Source organism: Salmo salar, chromosome ssa02 (assembly GCF_905237065.1).
Source record: "Salmo salar chromosome ssa02, Ssal_v3.1, whole genome shotgun sequence".
Taxonomy (NCBI): Eukaryota; Metazoa; Chordata; class Actinopteri; order Salmoniformes; family Salmonidae; genus Salmo; species Salmo salar.
This window is the reverse complement of record NC_059443.1, coordinates 64,675,877-64,698,201: the sequence shown is the minus strand read 5'-3', so window position 1 is coordinate 64,698,201 and position 22,325 is coordinate 64,675,877. Positions and strand designations below refer to the sequence as shown.

General features: G+C 46.0%; 1 protein-coding gene across 4 annotated transcripts in view; it reads left to right on the top strand.

Moving 5' to 3' along the window:
• LOC106589837 (microtubule-associated serine/threonine-protein kinase 1) overlaps window positions 1-20,295 on the top strand; it is an 89,887-nt gene extending 69,592 nt beyond the window's left edge. For all 4 annotated transcript variants that reach the window (XM_045707909.1, XM_045707903.1, XM_045707916.1 and 1 more), the window contains 16 exons: window positions 57-265; window positions 4,391-4,529; window positions 4,860-4,992; window positions 6,645-6,810; window positions 7,205-7,306; window positions 8,177-8,299; window positions 8,777-8,889; window positions 13,410-13,570; window positions 13,954-14,204; window positions 15,183-15,443; window positions 15,781-16,025; window positions 16,138-16,260; window positions 16,577-16,713; window positions 16,937-17,127; window positions 17,689-18,119; window positions 18,413-20,295. In XM_045707909.1, the coding sequence (XP_045563865.1) occupies window positions 57-265; window positions 4,391-4,529; window positions 4,860-4,992; window positions 6,645-6,810; window positions 7,205-7,306; window positions 8,177-8,299; window positions 8,777-8,889; window positions 13,410-13,570; window positions 13,954-14,204; window positions 15,183-15,443; window positions 15,781-16,025; window positions 16,138-16,260; window positions 16,577-16,713; window positions 16,937-17,127; window positions 17,689-18,119; window positions 18,413-19,909 (4,282 nt within the window). In that variant the 3' untranslated portion in view covers window positions 19,910-20,295. The remainder of the gene's footprint in view (window positions 1-56; window positions 266-4,390; window positions 4,530-4,859; window positions 4,993-6,644; window positions 6,811-7,204; window positions 7,307-8,176; window positions 8,300-8,776; window positions 8,890-13,409; window positions 13,571-13,953; window positions 14,205-15,182; window positions 15,444-15,780; window positions 16,026-16,137; window positions 16,261-16,576; window positions 16,714-16,936; window positions 17,128-17,688; window positions 18,120-18,412) is intronic.
• Window positions 20,296-22,325: the final 2,030 nt, after the last annotated feature.

Sequence of the window (22,325 nt, the reverse complement as noted above, 5' to 3'; positions counted from 1 at the left end):
CTCTCCCCTCCCTCCTTCTTCCCTCCTCCGTCCCTCCTCCTCCCGTCCCCCGTCAGTGCGGTGTACCTGGTACGTCACAGGGAGACCCGTCAGCGTTTTGCCATGAAGAAGATCAACAAGCAGAACCTGATCCTGAGGAACCAGATCCAGCAGGCCTTCGTAGAGAGAGACATCCTGACCTTCGCTGAGAACCCCTTTGTGGTCTCCATGTTCTGCTCCTTCGAGACTCGCAGGCACCTCTGCATGGTCATGGAGTATGTTGAAGGTTAGTGGGTTTCTGAGGAAACTGTACTTCTTTAATGGAATTACAATAAAGGCTTCATAGGGTGTCCCAAGAAACTTCACATATCTTACACCTAGCTCTTTCAAAGTTCTCTCCGTTCTGATCTTGTTCACTTCCTTTGAGGTGAAAGAGTTTCTCAGGAAACCCGGTTGGATTTCATTCTCATTCTGGAAAATAGTACCCTCCCTTCTGCCCTTGTTCATTTGCCCTTCATGGTATCTGATAGGACTGGCTAGGTGAAAGCAATATGGTGGAAACCAGAGGGGAGGGTGGCTCATAATAATGGATGGAGTGGTGTGAATGGAATGGTATCAAACACATGGAAAACCATATGTTTGATGTGTTTGATACCATTCCATTCATTCCATTCCAAACATTACTATGAGCCCGTCCTCCTCATTTAAAGTGAGGCCTACCACTGTTGTGTTGTCTGCAAACTTAATGATGGTGTCGGAGTTGTACCTGGCCACGCAGGCATGGGTGAACAGGGAGCACAGGAGGGGACTGAGCACGCACCCCTGAGGGGCTCCAGTGTTGAGGATCAGCGTGGTGGATGTGTTGCTACCTACCCTCACCACCTGGGGGCGGCCCGTCAGGAAGTCCAGGATCCAGTTGCAGAGGGAGGTGTTTAGTCCCAGGATCTTTAGCTTAGTGATGAGCTTTGAGGGTACTATGGTGTTGAACGCTGAGCTGTAGTCAATGAATAGCATTCTCACGTAGGTGTTCCTTTTGTACAGGTGGGAACGGGCAGTGTGGAGTGCAATAAAGACTGCATCATCTGTGGATCTGTTTGGGCGGTATATAAATTGGAGTCGGTCTACTGTTTCTGGGATAATGGCGTTAATGTGAGCCATTACCAGCCTTTCAAAGCACTTCATGGTTACGGACGTGAGTGCTACAGTTCTGTAGTCATTTAGGTAGGTTGCCTTAGTGTTCTCGGGCACAGAGACTATGGTGGTCTGCTTGAAACATGTTGGTATTACAGACTCAATCAGGGACATGTTGAAAATGTCAGTGAAGACACCTGCCAGTTGGTCAGCACATGCCAGGAGCACACGTCCTGGTAATCCATCTGGCCCTGCAGCCTTGTGAATGTTGACCTGTTTAAAGGTCTTACTCACGTCGGCTACGGAGAGCATGATCACACAGTCGTCCGGAACAGCTGATGCTCTCATGCATGCCTCAGTGTTGCTTCCCCCGAAGCGAGCATAGAAGTGATTTAGCTCCTCTGGTAGGCTCATGTCACTGGGCAGCTTGCGGCTGTGCTTCCCTTTGTAGTCTGTAATAGTTTGCAAGCCCTGCCACATAAGACGAGCGTCCGAGCCGGTAAAGTACGATTCAATCTTAGCCCTATATTGGCGCTTTGCCTGTTTGATGGTTTGTCGGAGGGCATAGCAGGATTTCTTATAAACTTCCGGGGACTGTGTCTAACCAACACCAATGGTGGAAACTTAAAAACATCTATCCTATCTACATAGGGGATTGACCGAGGGCCAGAGATTCAAATAACTGTCAAGTTGTTATTTTACCATAGTCAATTCAGTTGTAGAATGTAAAACGGGGTCACTTCCCACAGCAGCCATAGCCAAACCATCTTCCTTAATGCGTGTTAGGTGCTCGAGGGCAACTCAACATACTCAACCCAACTATATAGCAGAAAGCAGATTGCTTTTCTCCTGATTGTTAGTGTTCAGAGTCAGCCTACAGACACAGCCAGACATGAAGAGTAGTGTGTGAGTCAGACAGGACTCTGCCAAACATAGGTTTACCAGGCCAAAGGAGGAGGGGAGAAACAACCCAAGACAAACGAACACAGATAGGGCCGACCGACACTGTGAACTCCTTTAACCCCTTCAGACTGACTCTCAGGCTGTGCCCCATTCTCTTCCCAAAGGGTATAGAAGTGTGCACATGCACATTGCCCGTCGTAAATTGAAAAGCGTTGTTGTGGTATAAGCTTTGTCTGTAGGTCAATGAAGTCCCCACCATTGTTTGAATCCATGACAGAAAGTGTGTACAAGTCCATTCTTTAGGAGCAGGGTAGAGAGCCGAGGCATAACCCATGTCTATCCAACCATGTTGTGTTCCTATAGGGGTAGACCGTGTCTAACCAACCATGTTGTGTTCCTATACGGGGAGTCTGTGTCTAACCAACCATGTTGTGTTCCTATAGGGGTAGACCGTGTCTAACCAACCATGTTGTGTTCCTATACGGGGAGTCTGTGTCTAACCAACCATGTTGTGTTCCTATAGGGGAAGTCTGTGTCTAACCAACCATGTTGTGTTCCTATAGGGGGAGACCGTGTCTAACCAACCATGTTGTGTTCCTATAGGGGGAGACTGTGTCTAACCAACCATGTTGTGTTCCTATAGGGGGAGACTGTGTCTAACCAACCATGTTGTGTTCCTATAGGGGGAGACCATGTCTAACCAACCATGTTGTGTTCCTATAGGGGGAGACCGTGTCTAACCAACCATGTTGTGTTCCTATAGGGGGAGACCATGTCTAACCAACCATGTTGTGTTCCTATAGGGGGAGACCGTGTCTAACCAACCATGTTGTGTTCCCAAAGGGGGAGACTGTGTCTAACCAACCATGTTGTGTTCCTATAGGGGGAGACTGTGTCTAACCAACCATGTTGTGTTCCTATAGGGGGAGACTGTGTCTAACCAACCATGTTGTGTTCCTATACGGGGAGTCTGTGTCTAACCAACCATGTTGTGTTCCTATAGGGGGAGACCGTGTCTAACCAACCATGTTGTGTTCCTATATGGGGAGACTGTGCCTAACCAACCATGTTGTGTTCCTATAGGGGAGACCGTGTCTAACCAACCATGTTGTGTTCCTATAGGGGGAGACCGTGTTGGGGGAGACCGCGTCTAACCAACCATGGTGTGTTCCTATACGGGGAGACTGTGCCTAACCAACCATGTTGTGTTCCTATAGGGGGAGACCATGTCTAACCAACCATGGTGTGTTCCTATATGGAGAGACTGTGCCTAACCAACCATGTTGTGTTCCTATAGGGGGAGACCGTGTCTAACCAACCATGTTTTGTTCCTATAGGGGGAGACCGTGTCTAACTAACCATGTTGTGTTCCTATAGGGGGAGACCGTGTCTAACCAACCATGTTGTGTTCCTATAGGGGGAGACCGTGTCTAACCAACCATGTTGTGTTCCTATACGGGGAGACCGTGTCTAACCAACCATGTTGTGTTCCTATAGGGGGAGACAGTGTCTAACCAACCATGCTGTGTTCCTATAGGGGGAGACTGTGTCTAACCAACCATGTTATGTTCCTATAGGGGGAGACCGTGTCTAACCAACCATGTTGTGTTCCTATACGGGGAGACCGTGTCTAACCAACCATGTTGTGTTCCTATAGGGGGAGACTGTGTCTAACCAACCATGTTGTGTTCCTATACGGGGAGTCTGTGTCTAACCAACCATGTTGTGTTCCTATAGGGGGAGACTGTGTCTAACCAAACATGTTGTGTTCCTATAGGGGGAGACTGTGTCTAACCAAACATGTTATGTTCCTATAGGGGGAGACCGTGTCTAACCAACCATGTTGTGTTCCTATAGGGGGAGACCGTGTCTAACCAACCATGTTGTGTTCCTATAGGGGGAGACTGTGTCTAACCAACCATGTTGTGTTCCTATAGGGGGAGACTGTGTCTAACCAACCATGTTGTGTTCCTATAGGGGGAGACCGTGTCTCACCAACCATGTTATGTTCCTATAGGGGGAGACTGTGTCTAACCAACCATGTTGTGTTCCTATAGGGGGAGACCGTGTCTAACCAACCATGTTGTGTTCCTATAGGGGGAGACCGTGTCTAACCAAACATGTTGTGTTCCTATAGGGGTAGACCGTGTCTAACCAACCATGTTGTGTTCCTATAGGGGGAGACTGTGTCTAACCAACCATGTTGTGTTCCTATTCGGGGAGTCTGTGTCTAACCAACCATGTTGTGTTCCTATAGGGGGAGACTGTGTCTAACCAAACATGTTATGTTCCTATAGGGGGAGACTGTGTCTAACCAAACATGTTGTGTTCCTATAGGGGGAGACTGTGCCTAACCAACCATGTTGTGTTCCTATAGGGGGAGACTGTGCCACTCTGCTGAAGAACATCGGTGCGCTGCCCGTGGAACTCACCAAAATGTACTTTGCGGAGACCGTGCTGGCACTGGAGTACCTACACAACTATGGCATCGTGCACCGAGACCTCAAGCCTGACAAGTGAGTGGGCTGCACTGCCACCCTGGCACTCCCCTGGTGGATTGGAGGTCTTAAGTTGCATTCAGACTATACAATATTCACCATAAATGTAATTTCTTAGGAAAATTTGGGACATCCTCTAATAATATTAAGCCAAAATGTGTGTACTGTGAAAGGTTCTAGGAATACTGTCTACAGGCTCCTATTGGTCATACATACCAGTGGAGGCTGGTGGGAGGAGCTATAGGAGGACGGGCTCATTGTAATGGCTGGAATAGAATAATGGCTGTTCCTGGGGTTTGCTGTGCAGTTGATGTCTAACAGCCCATGTGTTGTTCCTGTTTCCACCAGTCTTCTGATCACCTCTATGGGCCACATCAAGCTGACTGACTTTGGCCTGTCTAAGATGGGTCTGATGAGCCTCACCACCAACCTGTACGAGGGACACATCGAGAAGGACGCACGCGAGTTCCTGGACAAACAGGTAGATCGATTGATTGGTCAGTCAATCAATCAGTCAGTTAGTCAGTCGGTCAGTCATGATCAGTCAGTCACTCAGCCAATCAAACAAACAATGAATCATATTGTGAGAGGTAGTATACAGACAACTTCTCAATGAAGAGCCAATCACATACAGTATGTTAGAAACTCTGTAGATAGCCTACAGTCATGAAAGTTGCGTGAGTGAGTGAGTTGAATTCAGGATCCCTTGACTTGCCTCATGCATCAACGAATTGAGAATCTCAAAATAACCTTGCAAAAACGCATAATTTGCCAAACAAGAGCAATACACACAGTCACTAATAATATTTATCATACAGACTGAATCATCATCATTTCTCAAAATAAATTATATTCTGCTCCCTATTTATTTTGCAATTACAGTTTGTTTACTCAGGTTTTGAATTTAACTCCCCATATTAATGAATGATGCTGTTAGGCCAGCAGCAATACAGTGTCATCTCCAGCAGTAGGGCATCTAGCCTGGTTAAACCAGACTGAATGCTGTGTTGTTTCACATAGAGGTAGAAAGAGGACTCTAGATGGATACAACCTGCTTTAGCATGGACATTTGATGTATTTGATACCATTCCACCTATTCCGCTCCAGTCATTACCACGAGCCCGTCCTCCCCAATTAAGGTGCCACCAACCTCCTGTGCTCTACAGCGTATCAGCGTGCACCCAAGATGTTCATGATGCTTATTGTGCATTACTGTTGAACCAAAAGATGACATGTAACAACAAAGATGAAATGAAATGGAAACAATTAAATATGTGTATTAAATAAAATAATGATGTATGTTGATGCTATTACTATGCACAATATCTAATTATGTTGCCATATGATAACAATAGCCTAATATATTCAACATGCTGTAAACTATTGTCTTTTAACAGTAACTATGACACACCCCTCGCTATTGTCATTGGTTGCACTAATTGCAGTGTTTGTCTACATAACCTGGTTCAAGCATTCATGACATTACCCTGAAGAAGGCACAGGGATGCTGAAACGTTGGTGGTTTACCCAGTACATTACTGGGACCTTGTATGTAGAGTGGGCAAATCTCTTTATTCAATTTTTTCAGCCTACAGTTACTCTCCGTTAGTCAGCAGCTCTACCAACTGTTTGGGGTGTGCGCCAGCTCATGCTTTTTAATGGGTTCTAATGAACACACATCATCTGCACATGAAATACATGAAGATCATTTCACGTTGTGGTCTGTGCAGACTCTTGATTAGAGGGCATGGGTTATTCACTCAGCTGTAATGAACTAGGCCCCTGCTGCCTCAACAGTGTACAGCAACAGTCCCAATTAGAATTAGAATTCTGATTATCAGCATTATACAATCTGGGTCCTTGATTCGTGATTACTGTACAGTACTGCTGTCAGAGACAGATGGAAGAATATTCAAGCTCTTGGGCTTGCATATAGCTACGCAGGCCAGACCTGGGTTCAAATAGTATTTGTTGTTGTCTTTCATTTTTATTGAGCCTGCCTGGCGTGGCAGATGGGCAGGTTTTGCACTTTTGGGACTGCTCCATTGCATCCGGTACGTGTAGGTGAGAGGAAAATAGAGGCAAGGAGCGTGATCGAGACTTGTGATTGGTGGATCTCTCTCCCTGTCCCAGGTGTGTGGCACCCCAGAGTACATAGCCCCGGAGGTGATCCTGAGACAGGGCTACGGGAAGCCAGTGGACTGGTGGGCCATGGGCATCATCCTCTATGAGTTCTTGGTGGGCTGTGTGCCCTTCTTTGGAGACACGCCTGAGGAGCTCTTTGGACAGGTCATCACAGGTGAGTCTGCCATCATTCAATCAATCAAAAGCTCTTTGGACAGGTCATCACAGGTGATTGAGACATGAGGGCTGGCCTTTCCTCTGTGCCTGCACCTGTTGTCTTTTTGAATCCCCCCCAGTGCCTCTTGTTCTGTGCAGTATGTCAGGGGTTTTCAAAGCTCTCCTCGGGGACCCCCCAGACAATTCACAAGTTGAATCAGGTGTGCTAGCTCTGGAATAGATCAAATGAATGGCTGGGGGTCCCCGAGGAGAGGTTTAAAAACCACTGCTGTAGGTGACTGTTGACTCCAAGGCCTCTGTCTGTGTACTAACTTGTACCTGACTCAATGTTGGTCCAGTTCCAAATCCTTGCTGTTCATTCTCTCTGTAACTGGCTCTGTTGTCTCTCTCAGATGACATAGTGTGGCCTGATGGAGATGAGGTCCTGCCTGCTGATGCCCAGGGACTGATATCAACCCTGTTACAGACCAATCCACTGATGAGGCTGGGTACAGGTACTACAACAAGGCTTCTCAAACTTGTTCTGCACACGACAAAAGGCCCTTAGTTGACACTAAAAGTTTAGCTTGTATTCTATACCCATTTGAAGATTTTCTCAGGGGACCTAATTTCAACTTGGTCTCTCCCGACACCGAGTTTCGGAACCAATGTGCTAGAATTTAAGAATGTTCCTCCTGTTTCTGCTGTAGTCTACTGTCAAAATCTTACCAAACACAACCTTGTTTGTCAAGGCAATGCATTGTTGAACACAGATTTTACTACAGACCCGGGTTCATTCCCAGGCTGTGCCACAACTGGCCGTGGCCGGGAGTCCCATAAGACGGCACACAATTGGCCCAGCGTCGTCCAGGTTAGGGGAGGGTTTGGCTGGGGGTGCTTTACTTGGCTCATCGTGCTGTAGCACCTCCTCTGGCAGGCTGGGTGCCTGCAGGCTGACCCTGGTCACCAGTTGAACTGTGTTTTCTCCGACACATTGGTGCGGCTGGCTTCCGGGTTAAGCTGGCGGGTGTTAAGGAGCGCGGTTAGGCAGGTCATGTTTCGGAGGACACATGACTCCACCTTCACCTCTCCCGAGTCCATTGGGGAGTTGCAGCGATGAGACAAGATTGAAAAGGGAGGTGCATTTTTTTTTAAAATTATAATAACAACAGTCTGGCACACAGCAGGCTACTCTCCCTAGCTCTCTGATATGAGTCAGAAAATATTCCTGCTTACTGTGTGTAATGAATCATGCCATAATTATTCACATTTTAACCTTTGTTTATGTATTACTCCAACTACCATGGCCCAGAGCCATATGCTCTTCCGAGGCCTACATTCTCACAGCTGATCTTGTTGTTGGTATTATTCCTCCGTGCCCCCAGGGGGAGCGTTTGAAGTGAAGCAGCACTCGTTCTTCTCTGACCTGGACTGGAACAGTCTACTGAGACAGAAGGCAGAGTTCATACCTCACCTGGAGTCAGAAGAGGACACCAGCTACTTCGACAGTGAGTGCCGTTACCTGTGTATTTAATGCCAATAAAGCACACTGGCTGCATTTACACAGGCAGCCCAATTCTGATATTTTGCCCAATTGGCCAAAAACGTATCTGATTGATCAAAATACATATAATTGGAAAAATATCAGAATTAGGCTCCATGTGTAAAGCCAGTGAGTCTTTGATCTTTAATAGGGGTTATCTCATGGTAAAACTCAGCCAAGCCAGAGAGTGGTTCTCCCAAAGTGTTGCAGCGTCTTACAGCGACTTTGAAAAGTGTAAGCAGAGGAGAGAGAACGCCAAGGCTAGGACCGTTAAATTATTTATGAAAACTAAGATGTTACATCTCGCTCTCTCTCTCTTTCTCTCTGTTTCTCTCCATCTCTCTTTCTCGCCATCTCTCTCTCTTTCTCGCCATCTCTCTCTTTCTCGCCATCTCTCTCTCTGTCTCTCTGTTTCTCTCTCTCTTCCCCTGTCCTCCCTCAGCCCGATCAGATCGTTATCACCACATCAATGCGTACGATGAGGATGACACCAACGATGATGATGAGCCTGTTGAGATCAGACAGTTCTCCTCCTGCTCCCCTCGCTTCAGCAAGGTACACACACACACACACACACACACACACATGGTTGGGGAGTAACTGATTACATTACAAAACACTAACAGATTAAAGATACTTTTGATAAACTAGATGATTACTTCTTGGATTACTTTTAAATTCAGAAAGGATGTTTTCTGGAAAAAAATATCCATTATGACAACTTTCTGTTTTCTCAATGACATTCAATTCAGCATTGAAAAAAGGTGCAAGTTTAACTTTGTTCCACCTGAGAGAGTCTGACCACAAGTCAGAGACCACTATGATGACACACCACATGTGGTTGATGGATCATGTTTGTCTTCTTCTAATGTCTCTTAAGGGGAAAGTAACTGAAAGATTATGTTACTGAGTTTGGGCAATCCAAAAGTTACCTTACAGATTCCAATTTGGACAGGTTAACATACATTTTTATATTGTCACATACACCAGATAGGTGCAGTGAAATGTGTTGTTTTACAGGGTCAGCCATAGAAGTACGGCTTCCCTTGAGCAAATTAGAGTTAAGTTCAAGGGCCAGCAACCGATTTCTCACCTTGTCGGCTCTTCGAACCAGTGATCTTTCAGTTACCGGCCAAACGCTCTAACCGTTAGGCTACCTCCCACTCTAGGTAACCAGTAACTGTAGTGGATTACATTTAAAAAGGAACCTACCCAACCCTGCACACACACACGTGGGACACACACTCCTCTGGCTGCCCTCGCTTCAGCAAGGTCATTTTCTCTCTTCATCTCCCCTTACTTATCAGTGTCTTCAAGCTATCCCATCTCATTTTTCATCCTCTCTCTCTCCCTCTCCCTCACTCTCTCTTTATCCCTCCTCTTTTTGTCCACCTCATAGTTTGAATCCCTTTTATCCTGTCATTCTGTCGTTACACCATCTTTCCTTCTATATTATCTCTCTCTCTCTGCTGCCCTCCTTTTGTCCTTCATCTGTCCCTTCCTCCTCCTCTCTGTTCTCCTGTATGGGTGGGGACTAATGCAGGGTCTCTTGTGGGAATGGGTAGGGCTGTGTGTGTGCATGTGTGGGTGTGAAGGGTCTCTTGTATAAATGGAGAGGGCTAAGGGCTCTATTACAGTAGCAGTACATTGATGGAGAGACCTGATTAGAGTCTAGAACACTGCCTGCTGGTCTCAAAGCATACACACGGACGCATGTACACACACACACACACAGGTGGCTGCATCACCACTTGGTACGGCAACTGTAAGGCACCCGACCACAAGGCACTACAGAGGGTGGTACTGGGGCCGAGCTCCCTGCCATCCAGGACCTGTATATAGGTGGTGCTAGAGGAAGGCCCAAAAAATTGTCAGACTCCAGCTACCCAAGTCATAGACTGTTCTCTCTGCTACCGCACAAGCGGTACAGAGGCGCCAAGTCAGGAACCAACAGGACCCTGAACAGCTTCTACCCCCAAGCCATTAGACTGCTAAACAAGCCTGCTAAATAGCTCATCAAATGGCTACCCGGACTACCTGCATTAACCATCTCTTGCACTGACTCTATGCATACACACTGGACTCTACACACAGACTCACAGATATTTACACCAGTGGCGGTCGGTGCCATTTAAGATGAGGCATGGCCTTATTTCTTTTACAACATATTGGATGACTGTCCATTCAGTTGAATATTCCATTCAACCAGCTCAATGTAACATCAATAGGTTTAGGCTACTACATGATACAGTTTCTCTATACCCATCATGAGGTTGCTACAACCTAGCCTATGAATGAAAGTTTACAATGTAGGTGCACAGGTCAAGAGAAAAATGTGAGTAGTCAAGTTGACAGACAGTGACACATTCAATACCACCTTGCTCACTCTTGCCTGCATCTAGCTTATTTTGAGTGTAATCATTAGTCCAACAGTTGCAAACGAGAGTTTCTATTGGGCAAATAAAGGTATGTTTATTCCCGTTTCGTTCTGTTTAAGAAAGGTTTTACAACAGAATCGGCAGAATTAACACATCCCTGATCACACGCAAACACAGTTCACTTTCATAGCAGCCACATACAAACAGCATGATCACTTTGCTTGTTAATTCCTTCTCGCATCTACGCACTCTCCTCCTCTCACCTTTTCCCTTCACTTGTGGACAACAGTGCATAACACATCAGCTGTCTGTGATCAGGTGAAAAAACCTTTCCAAGCCAAACCTTAATATCATAACCGCTAACTGCTACACACAGCCTACATCATTGTCGCCATATTAGCTAACATCATAGTCAACATAGCTACTACAACTAACGCATTAATATAAACCTGCTACAATCATACAGCACATTGTATAGTCAGCAAGCAGTTAGCAGTTACACCAGTGGATCCTGGTGGCAATAAATTCATACAGTGGGGGAAAAAAGTATTTCATCCCCTGCTGATTTTGTACGTTTGCCCACTGACAAAGAAAGGATCAGTCTATAATTTTAATGGTAGGTGTATTTGAACAGTGAGAGACAGAATAACAACAAAAATATCCAGAAAAACACATGTCAAAAATGTTATAAATTGATTTGCATTTTAATGAGGGAAATAAGTATTTGACCCCCTCTCAATCAGAAAGATTTCTGGCTCCCAGGTGTCTTTTATACAGGTAACGAGCTGAGATTAGGAGCACACTCTTAAAGGGAGTGCTCCTAACCGCAGCTTGTTACCTGTAAAAAAGACACCTGTCCACAGAAGCAATCAATCAGATTCCAAACTCTCCACCATGGCCAAGACCAAAGAGCTCTCCAAGGATGTCAGGGACAAGATTGTAGACCTACACAAGGCTGGACTGGGCTACAAGACCATCGCCAAGCAGCTTGGTGAGAAGGTGACAACATTTGGTGCGATTATTCGCAAATGGAAGAAACACAAAAGAACTGTCAATATCCCTCGGCCTGGGGCTCCATGCAAGATCTCACCTCGTGGAGTTGCAATGATCTTGAGAACGGTGAGGAATCAGCCCAGAACTACACGGGAGGATCTTGTCAATGATCTCAAGGCAGCTGGGACCATAGTCACCAAGAAAACAATTGGTAACACACTACGCCGTAAAGGACTGAAATCCTGCAGCGCCCGCAAGGTCCCCCTGCTCAAGAATACATATACAGGCCCGTCAGAAGTCTGCCAATGAACATCTGAATGACTCAGAGGACAATTGGTCCTCATACAAAGCCTTCCAGGTTTTGTATTGAAGTCAACGTACCCAAAGGAGGACGGAAACTAGCTGTCCTCCACCTACACCATAGTGCTACTCTACAGAGCGCTGTTGAGGCTACTGTAGAACTTTATTGCAGAAAGTGTGTTTTAATCAATTATTTGGTGACGTAAATATATATTTAGTATAATCTTATCTAAAAAGGGTAACTTTTTAAATGTTTCATTATTTTTATTTTTCAGAAATTCACTGAGGAGGATGGTCCTCCCCCTCCTCTGAGGAGCCTCCACTGACTTAAACTGACACCCCACCACACACATTCACACACACACACATTACTACATACACCCACACACTCATAAGATGCACACACGTGCATACTAACACCACACACACACGCACACACACGTTTACACATACACACACACACACACACACACTTTTACACTTAAGGTGCTGCTACTGTCTATTATCTATCCTGTTGCCTAGTCACTTTACCCCTACCTATATGTACATATCTATCTCGGTTACCTTGTACCCCTGCACATCGACTCGCTGCTGCTACTTCCTGTATATAGACATGTTATTTTGACTCATTATTTTTATTCGTTATTCACTGTGTATTTATTCCTCATGTCACTATTTACATTTTTTATATTATTTTGTATCTTTATCTTGAACTGCATTGTTGGAAAAAGACCCGTAAGTAAGCATTTCCCTGTTAGTCTACAACTGTAGTAAAATGTGATTTGATTTATTACAGTAGTTTAGATTTAGAAGCCAATGTACATATCACAGTACAGCTCATGTTATGGCCACTGCTTCAGTTACCATGGTGCTGAATACTCTTTAGCCTTGATTTAAAGCACTGTTCTTGTTGTTAAGCTGGTCTCCCACACACACCAGCTTACTCACAGCTCATTTACGAGACCTTGCCGTGTGTGTGTGTGTGTGTGTGTGTGTGTGTGTGTGTGTGTGTGTGTGTGTGTGTGTGTGTGTGTGTGTGTGTGTGTGTGTGTGTGTGTGTGTGTGTGTGTGTGTGTGTGTGTGTGTGTGTGTGTTGTACGTTTTAGCTGAAGCACCCACCTACTTTGTATTACATGTAAAGTAATTGACTCTAGCCTATCCTTATTTAAATGCAGTTGTTGTAAGTTAATTAGCTCCGCAATCTTTCTATCTACAGTATGTAACTGACTATCATGTCTATGTTTGGCTTAAGGCTAAGGGTATTGATGATGAGTGTTTTAACCAACTTGCTTCCTTTCTTTATGTTCAGGCCATGTATTCATGAAGTGTTTCAGAGTAGGAGTGCTGACCTAGAATCAGCAGTGTAGCTCAGATTTGGACTTTCTCTCCATGGCCCCTCTGCAGGTGTACAGCAGCATGGAGCACCTGTCCCAGTTGGAGCAGAAGGCCCCCTCAGTGACTCGACGGGAACACAAGGGCTCCCGGGAGGACAACAAGGGGAAGAGAGAGAGTCTGGGAAGCTTCCCTATCAGGGACAAGAGCTGGAGGACCGGATCACCTGAGATGTGAGTGTGGTGGGTTGAGAGAGAGAGAGATGGGGGTTTCATGTCTGAGTTTCATACACAGGTTGGTTTATAGAAGTGAGATCCACGGTCTATAATTGACTCTAGTGAGTGCGATTGTGTGAACTCTCACGCTGAGCTCCTGTATTGGAGATGTGTCAGAACCTAAGACGGTGGTAGCAGCCATTAAATCATCCAAACAGAGAGATGTTAACACTAACTTTAAGGGGATATACATAGGCATTCATGAAATGTATACAAGTCATGACACCTTTATACCAACATTCACTACACATTGATTCAACATCAGTTTAAAGAAGTTTTCAAAATAAAAGTCCCTTAGCATTGGGAATAATAGCCTCTTCTCTTCTCCTGGCCCCTCAAAGGAAGCGTCTGTCCGGTTCTGAGTCCCTCTACATGGACGGTGACTCCAGCCCTCCCCTTGGGGCCCGGCGCCGTTTCTCCGCCCTCATGGACACGCATCGCTTCGCCTCACAGCAGGAGGACAACCCAGACCCCCTGACACGCCAGCCCCCTGTCAAGGCTAGGGGGACTTCACTGGAGGTGGCCTCCGTTCCCTCCACACCCCCCTCCACCCCCAGCACCACCCCTGACCCAAAGGAGGAACATGTAGGAGGTGAGAGAGAGAGAGAGATTACGGGGTGGTAGAGGTTTGTTTCACTTGTATTGTCACCTGACAAACTGGTGATTTTATCAGGTGAGGTGACAATTGAAAAGTCTGTAGAAAGTGATGATGTGTATAGTGTGGTGGATGAATCAGAATTAGTTGGGTAACATAGATAATTAAGATGTTTTATTTGTATAATATGCTTATGTGAGATACTTGTCATTAGGATGGCGTGCCCTTTGGACTCTGGTGTTGACAGTTGTACTTTTCCCTTAGCTAGGGCTCAGTCACTTGGGGCCCAGAGAGGGGAGAAGTCAGAATGAAACATTGTCTTCATATGTGAATGTGTCTTTACCTATTCTTAAACCATGTGAAGGGATGGCGTGATTAATGGGGAACCAATTATTTGTCTCCACAATGTCTGTGCGCAAGTCATTCCCCTCAGTGAGCTTGTCCAGGAGTGGAGTCAAGAGGGGGTTTACTTGAGATGGGAGTATCTAGAGTTGTCAATTGATTTATGCCATTGGATGAGCTAATGGTTCTGTTCTATACCGTACCAGGGAGAGATGGTTCCAGTTTGGAGTAGGAGGGCCAGACACTGGTCTATACAATAAACTGTTGACACAGCAGTTGCTGTCTGCTATGTTTTATAGATATCTTTCATACAAAACTTAACCTTTGTGAACTGTTCCTAAGATCTGTTGTTCGTCATGTACGTTGAGAGGGGTGGATTTTGGGTATAAAAGATCTTTGTACTTTTGTGTAATCACTTTTCAATGGTTCATTGAAGGTCAAGTGCTTTTGCAAAAGCATCTTAATTATTAAAGATGTAGTTTTAAGTATAACTCTGACTTGTTTGTAACTCTCCTCATTTGGTAATGCAGAAATTACCCACCACAATAGATTGTAAGTAAGCCAAGAGAGGACATTAGCTAAGCTCCAACAATATACTTGAGACTGGAGAGTAATATGTTTTTCCGCCAACAGAGAAACCACCGAGGCCAGGCGAGACTCTGGGAGCCACGCCCACCCCCTCCACTACTCCTGGACCTACATCAGCCTATAGGGAGCTGGGGGCAGGGCCTGTGTATGACCCCCTGGGCCCCCGGGCCACGAATGACCTGGTCCTCCGCAGGGCGAGACACCAGCAGATGTCAGGAGACACAGGGGAGAAGAGGAACTCACGGCCTGGCAACAAGGTTATCAAGTCAGCCTCGGCCACAGCCCTGTCTGTCATCATACCTGCAGGTAACTATGCTGCATTTTTATGTGTTGTCTCTGGCTTGAGTAGCTTTATATGTATTTTAATAATCAAATACATTTAATCAGGCAGTCAATTAATCACTATGGCTTCCTGCCACTAGAGGGTGCTGTGAGCTGGGATGTTACTCTAATGCTGAGTTTACACAGCATGCTTCAAACCACATGATGCAATAGTACACTGTAATATGTGTATCTCTATGTCTAAAACCTTTCTTACTCTTTTTCTTACCTGCAATCACTATTCCATTCTCCCAATTTGTCATCCCTTCATCTTTCCCCTTTCCCATTACTCCTCTCCCTAACATTCTCCCCCCCACCACAGTAGACCAGTACATCCACAGTCACAGCTCCCCCTTGGCCAGCCCCATGTCCCCCCTCTCCCTGTCCTCCAACCCCTCCTCCCGGGACTCGTCACCCAGCCGTGACTACTGTCCGGCCCCTGCCGTCAGCGTGCTGCGCTCTCCCATCACCATCCACCGCTCAGGGAAGAAGTACGGATTTACCCTCAGGGCGATACGGGTCTACATGGGAGATACGGATGTTTACAGTGTCCATCACATCATCTGGGTGAGGAGAGGGGGAGGAGAAGGGGGGAGGGGGTGGATTCATTAATTTATTAACTTGAAAGGTGTACACTATCCTATTTATTGATTGACAATGTATCCTCGTCCAATGGCAGCACGTGGAGGATGGAGGCCCCGCCCAGGAAGCAGGACTGTGTGCTGGTGACCTCATCACCCATGTGAATGGGGAGTCTGTCCACGGATTGGTCCACACGGAAGTGGTGGAACTCATTCTAAAGGTATGATGGAAGAAGAGACTGGGTTCTACAATAGACTTTGTTGATATTCGTAGGTTTGCGCAATATCCATGCACTGTGTTGGTCTCTTAAGCTATGAGTAAGGGTGTTATTTGTCAATGTAGATGTGAAGGAGGTCATTCTGTGACCACACTCATGTGATGAGTAACTTGCCTGCATACTAGCGTTGGCTCCCTAAGCTAGTGCCCAGGCTTTAGCTCAGCACGCTAACCTAGACTTGTGGCATGCAGAAAACCTGTGATCAATCCCCAGTCAGTCACAAAGACATGGCTCATCATCATTCTGTGTGCCCCTGCAGAGTGGCAACAAGGTGACAGTGACCACCACACCGTTTGAAAACACCTCCATCAAGGTGGGTCCGGCACGCAAGTCCAACTACAAGTGCAAGATGGCCCGACGCAATAAGAGGCCCATCGGCAAAGAGGGACAAGAGAGGTACTGTAGTATGGCACTCTCATTTACAGTAGCTGTTATCATGTATGCTGCAACATGGAGAAGAACAGTTACATGTATTTATTTAGCAGTCTGCTAATACGTTTCAGTATCTCTCCATGTTATACATTGCAAAACTTTTTTTTAATGAAAATGATTCTCTACTACCCTCTCCTACTCCATCCCTTATCCCTCTGTCCCCCTCCTCCCTCTCTCCTCCATACAGTAAGAAGCATAGCTCCCTGTTCAGGAAGATCACTAAACAGTCTAACCTGCTCCACACCAGCCGCAGCCTGTCCTCTCTGAACCGCTCTCTGTCATCCAGTGACAGTCTACCAGGTTCTCCCTCCCACAACCTGTCAGCCCGCTCCCCTACACAGCAGGGATACAGGTCCACACCTGAGTCCTCCTACCTGGGTGAGTAACAGACCTGAGGTGTATACTACAAAGCATCATCAATGAGTTAGCCAGCTAACTTGCCTAACTATTCTGAAATAAAAAAATTGAAAGATAAGCTTGAAATGTGCGTGGTCTAATTGACTCAGCATCCAAAAACGCATATCTAGGTTTAGCTTTCTTAATGAACTAGAAAATCAATAGTTATTTCTGGTTGTTTATGGAAGTTAGCTGGCTAACTCATTGATCCCGCTTTGTAGTATACCCCTCAGGGTTCCAAATAGTATTTGTTTTCTTTGAAGTAAATAGAGTGTTTGAGATTGTCAGATGGGTGTCAGATGGACAGGGTTTGGGAACCAGTTTTGGTTCCATTGCACCAGGCAAGCTGAATCAAACATTGTAATCCCAGTTGTGGCTGAACTGATTATTACTCTGTAACTGAAGAATGTTTTTCCCTCTTCCTCTCTCACCTTTCTCTTTTCTATCTATCTTCTCTCTTCTTGTCTCTCTTTCTCTACTCCTCTCTTTTCTCTCTATCTTCACTGTAACCTCTCTCTTGTCTTTCTTTTTCCTCTCCCCCAGGTGTGTCCTCTCAGAGCAGCTCTCCTGCCTCCAGCACCCCCAACTCCCCTGCCGCCTCCCAGCACATGCGCCCCAGCTCCCTGCACGGCCTCTCCCCCAAGCTCCACCGCCAGTACCGCTCGGCCCGCTGCAAGTCCGCCGGCAACATCCCCCTCTCCCCCTTAGCCCACACACCATCCCCCACCCAGTCCTCCCCTCCCCCACTCCCGGGCCACACCATCGGTAGCTCCAACACCACCCAGACTTTCCCTGCCGGGGCAAAGCTCCACTCATCACCACCCGTGGTGCGCCCCAGGCCCAAGTCCGCCGAGCCGCCCCGTTCCCCACTCCTCAAGAGGGTCCAGTCGGCAGAGAAGCTCACCTCGCCACTGTCTCATTCCCAGTCGTCGAGTGGTGGGGTGGGAGGGCCTCTGAGGAAACACAGCCTGGAGGTATTGTGAATGTGGCGGTCTGAGATGTGTATTAGAGGTGTGACACATAGGTAACGTGTGCCATGTGTGTATTATGAATGTGTCCAGTTTGTAATGTACAGTATAGTGTTGATTTAGTTTTTTCATCTCATTTATTAGTTTAGGTATACACGGGGAAGACGTTTAAATACAATTAAAACAAGACATTGGGAATTAAAAGAACTTGAGCCTTTTTTAGTAGACCTATTGTATACAGCATCACTATGTGTCTAAGACAATTCCCCCTAAATAAAAGTTTTCCTATCCTATCCTAGGTCCAGCACTCTGACTTGTACCGCAAGGACCAGTTCCACTGTTGCGAGCTGGGGCTCCAGAGTTTGTTGGAGACGGAAGGGGAGAATCTACCACCTCCGAACCCCCCACTGCTGCCCTCCGCCCCGGGCTCCCAGGGTTCATCTACAGGGGCAACTACCACGACACCCGAGACGGGGGTGCTCAAGCCGATGAGGAAGTTAGGGAGGCAGGAGTCGCCGCTGAGTAGGGATACACTGCTGGCTGGTAGGGAGAGGGAAAGAGAGAGAGAGAGGAAGAGAGAGAGGGAAAGAGAAAGATCAAGGGAGAGGGTGGGAGAGATCATTATGGCTTATAGCAACAGGACAACAACCGTCCCAGAGAGGTCACCTAACCGAGGAGGAGGAGCCACAACAGATAATCACCAATCAATAGCTAGAAAACCCTCAACCAGTGAGCATACCTTTAGCCCTCAGAGTAGCCCCACCTACAGAGCCCAATCCAGCCAATCGCCAAATCTGGAGTCCATCAAAACTACAAGTCCCAAAACTACAAGTCCCATTACTCCCACTGGGTCACCAGGTATCTTTAGGGGCCATCCAGAAGGAGCAGAGAAGAGCCAGCGTCAGACAAACATGTCTATCAAGCAACAGAGCCTCCGAACGGCCGTCAGTACAAGCCCTCTCAGCCAAGACTCCCAGGAGAATTACGGAGAGTACAGAACGGAACCAAAGCTAAATGGAGACAACAAGGTGTGTCCTCCTCCCAGGCCCAGCATGCCCTGTGGGGGCCCTCTAGGGAGAGGCACTAGTCCAGACAGAGGCATGGGTATGGGTGGATCATCAATAACGTCAGGGTCTACAGGTATGTTCAAGGCTAGTAGTAAACCATCAGGAATAGTAGGAGAGAGCCTAAGAAAGAATGGAGCCGAGAACAATGGCTCTCCAAGAACTTCAGAACTGGGGTTGAGAAGCCCCAAAAGCCCCAAACCTCCAGCCAGGGCCCTGGCTCCGGCTGTCCCACCCCACGGACAACCCCTCTCCCTGGGCAAGGTGAGGCAGGGCCTGGGGCCTGTCAACTGCTACCGAGGGACCCTGGACTGGGAGGATAAATGTCGGCTGGAGGTAGTGGAAGAACACTCTCCATCCCCCTCCCCCTCCCCCACAGGCGTCACCCCCTCGCTCTGCGCACCCTCCTTCTGTCCGGGCAGGTCCAGGCCTGTTTCCCCCGGCGACAAGACCAGCTTTGTTACCCAGCTGACCAGTGCCGCTAAATTGGTCCTGGGGCCTATAAAGGGGTCAATGGTGTCCCAGTCCCAGGAGGGGCCCAAGGGGAAGGAGCTGAAAGACATTCCCAAGCTGGGTGAGGAGAAGCAAGGTGCCTCGGCAGGAAAGTCTGAGGCTTCGTCTGGACTCGGAGTCCGGATGGTTGGCGGTGGCACCACAGTGGCCCAAAGTCCAGCTAACTCTGCTCCTCAGCCTGATAAGGCGAACACAGGTAGCAACCCCCCCAAATTGTAACCCTTCTATCTGAAGGGAGTTTAGAGAGGAGGGCATTGAGAAATGAGATGCCTTTTCAGAGTTCTAGAACAATTCCACCATGTCAAGCACTTAAGGGAACATTCCGGTTCTAGAAGAGAATATCAACATGGTATTGACTGATCTGTAGCCATGAGTGAACAGAACTATTGTAAAGGTGCTTTTACGGCCATTTTCTATTATACAGTTAGTATATATTAAGACAACGCTCCACTTTATGAACTATTAGATATCTATAACAGATCTGTATGTATGTATGTGAAATGAATGCATGTCATGTGGTACAGTTTGTGTGTTTCTAGAATAAAAAGGAGTGAAAAGTGCTTTACTGATCAAAACATGCTGAATACTGTGAAACACCAAATCCAGTTACTTACTCGGTTTTTCTATCTCGACTAAACGACCAATCACTTCTGTTTCTGTAATTCACTCAAATAAATGTAATCACAAGCAGAGGGTATGCTGAGGCACAGTCAAATCATTACAACCTTGACAGCAACAACAACAAAACACAAAATCCAATCGGCCACTGTAGATTTGTCTTTGGAAAGTAAATGACAGAATTACTACTGTAAAAGACAATGATGCGGCCACTAGATGTTATCTTTAGAAAGACACTTTCTTCCAAAGCGACTTACAGTCATGCATGGATACATTTTTCGTATGGGTAACCCCAGTGGGAATCGAACCCACAGCCCTTGACTGAGCCACACAGGACCAATGACTACTGTAGTTTTCTGTTACTACTGTAAGGCCCATGACAAAGAATGATGGTCCAACACTACACCCACTGAAGTCCTCAGTTGATTAGCATAGCCAGATTAGCATAGCCATATTAGCATAGCATGCTGTCAGTGAATGTCTGTAAGCGAAGGATGAAATGAAACAACCTTGAGTTAGTTCTGGGTGAATCTTGAAGGCTATGGCACATTTGTGTTTCATGGATTGTGTCCGAAATGGCATCCTATTCCCTATAAAGTGCACTACTTTTGATCAGAGCCCTTGTGGTAGTGCACTATATAGGGAATAGGGTGCGTTTGGTGCCTTGGTAAAGAAGAGTAAAGCTCCTCTGACAGTTCTGAAGCTCAGAGCGCTTATCTCTACAGAACAGGACTACTACTGCAGCCCACACACACACTCAGTTCAGGGATGGGTTCAGTAAGCCAGAAACTATAAAGAAATGAATAGAATCCAAACTTGAATAACATTGATAAACTAGAATAATTGTATTTTGTTGTGAATAAAATGATCTGTTACTTGATCCTGACTGCACAGCTACAGTAAGGAGAATACTGTAAATATCTGTAAAGACTTGAAAAATACTTATTGTTATACTGAAGTATTTATTCTATGGCTCTACTATTCGTACGTTCTAATTGTCACTCATCATGTTTTGTTTTGAACCAAAAAGGTGAAGAAGAAAAAGCAGGTGAAAATGGAGGTAGCATATTTAATAGATGTAAAATGCATATTAAGGGCTTTATGGATGGATAAGGTTTTTCATTCTTTAATGTCAAATGTTCACTTGCTGTTATCTTTTATCCATCTGTTTTTCTATTAACCTTATTTTCATATTGGATTCCTTCCTAATTCTAGTGTCAGGTATCTGAGATTTTAACTGTCTGTTTTTAGCCTGGGTGCCAGTATGTTTCTTGCCAACTCTGTATGGAATTGTCATGCCAAACAATGGCAATGGAGTAGGCAAAATCACAAACAGATCTGGGACCAGGCTAGTCTGTGCTGTGAAATAATAATATGACTATCCATGTTTCACTCACCACAGTAGGATTCACTGTAAGTTGAGCACTACAACTGTATGTGTGTTAAGATAATACACTGTGCATTGTTTCAATGGTGAAATTATGATGATCTCTCTCTCTCTCTCTCTCTCTCTCTCTCTCTCTCTCTCAAACATGTAACACCCATAATCTTTATGCGAATGATTGGCAAATGTTTGTTAACAAGTGAAGGATATCAGATATTGGAATTAGTCTGGTGAATATTTTGTGACGATATGCAAGCTTTTATGTAATACATTACTTGGCTACTTTTCAGGTGACTTTCTGACTGTAGCCTATAACTTGGACCATACCGCCCCCTTATGGTGTGTGTGTATATATAGTACCAGTCAAATGTTTGGACACACCTACACATTCCAGGGTTTTTCTTTATTTTGACTATTTACTACATTGTAGAATAATAGTGAAGACATCAAAACGATGAAATAACACATATGGAATCATGTAGTAACCAAAAAAGTGTTAAACAAATCAAAATATATTTTATAATTGAGATTCTTCAAAGTAACCACCCTTTGCCTTGATGACAGCTTTGCACTCTCTTGGTGTTCTCTCAACCAGAATCATGAGGTAGTCACCTGGAATGCATATGACTTAAC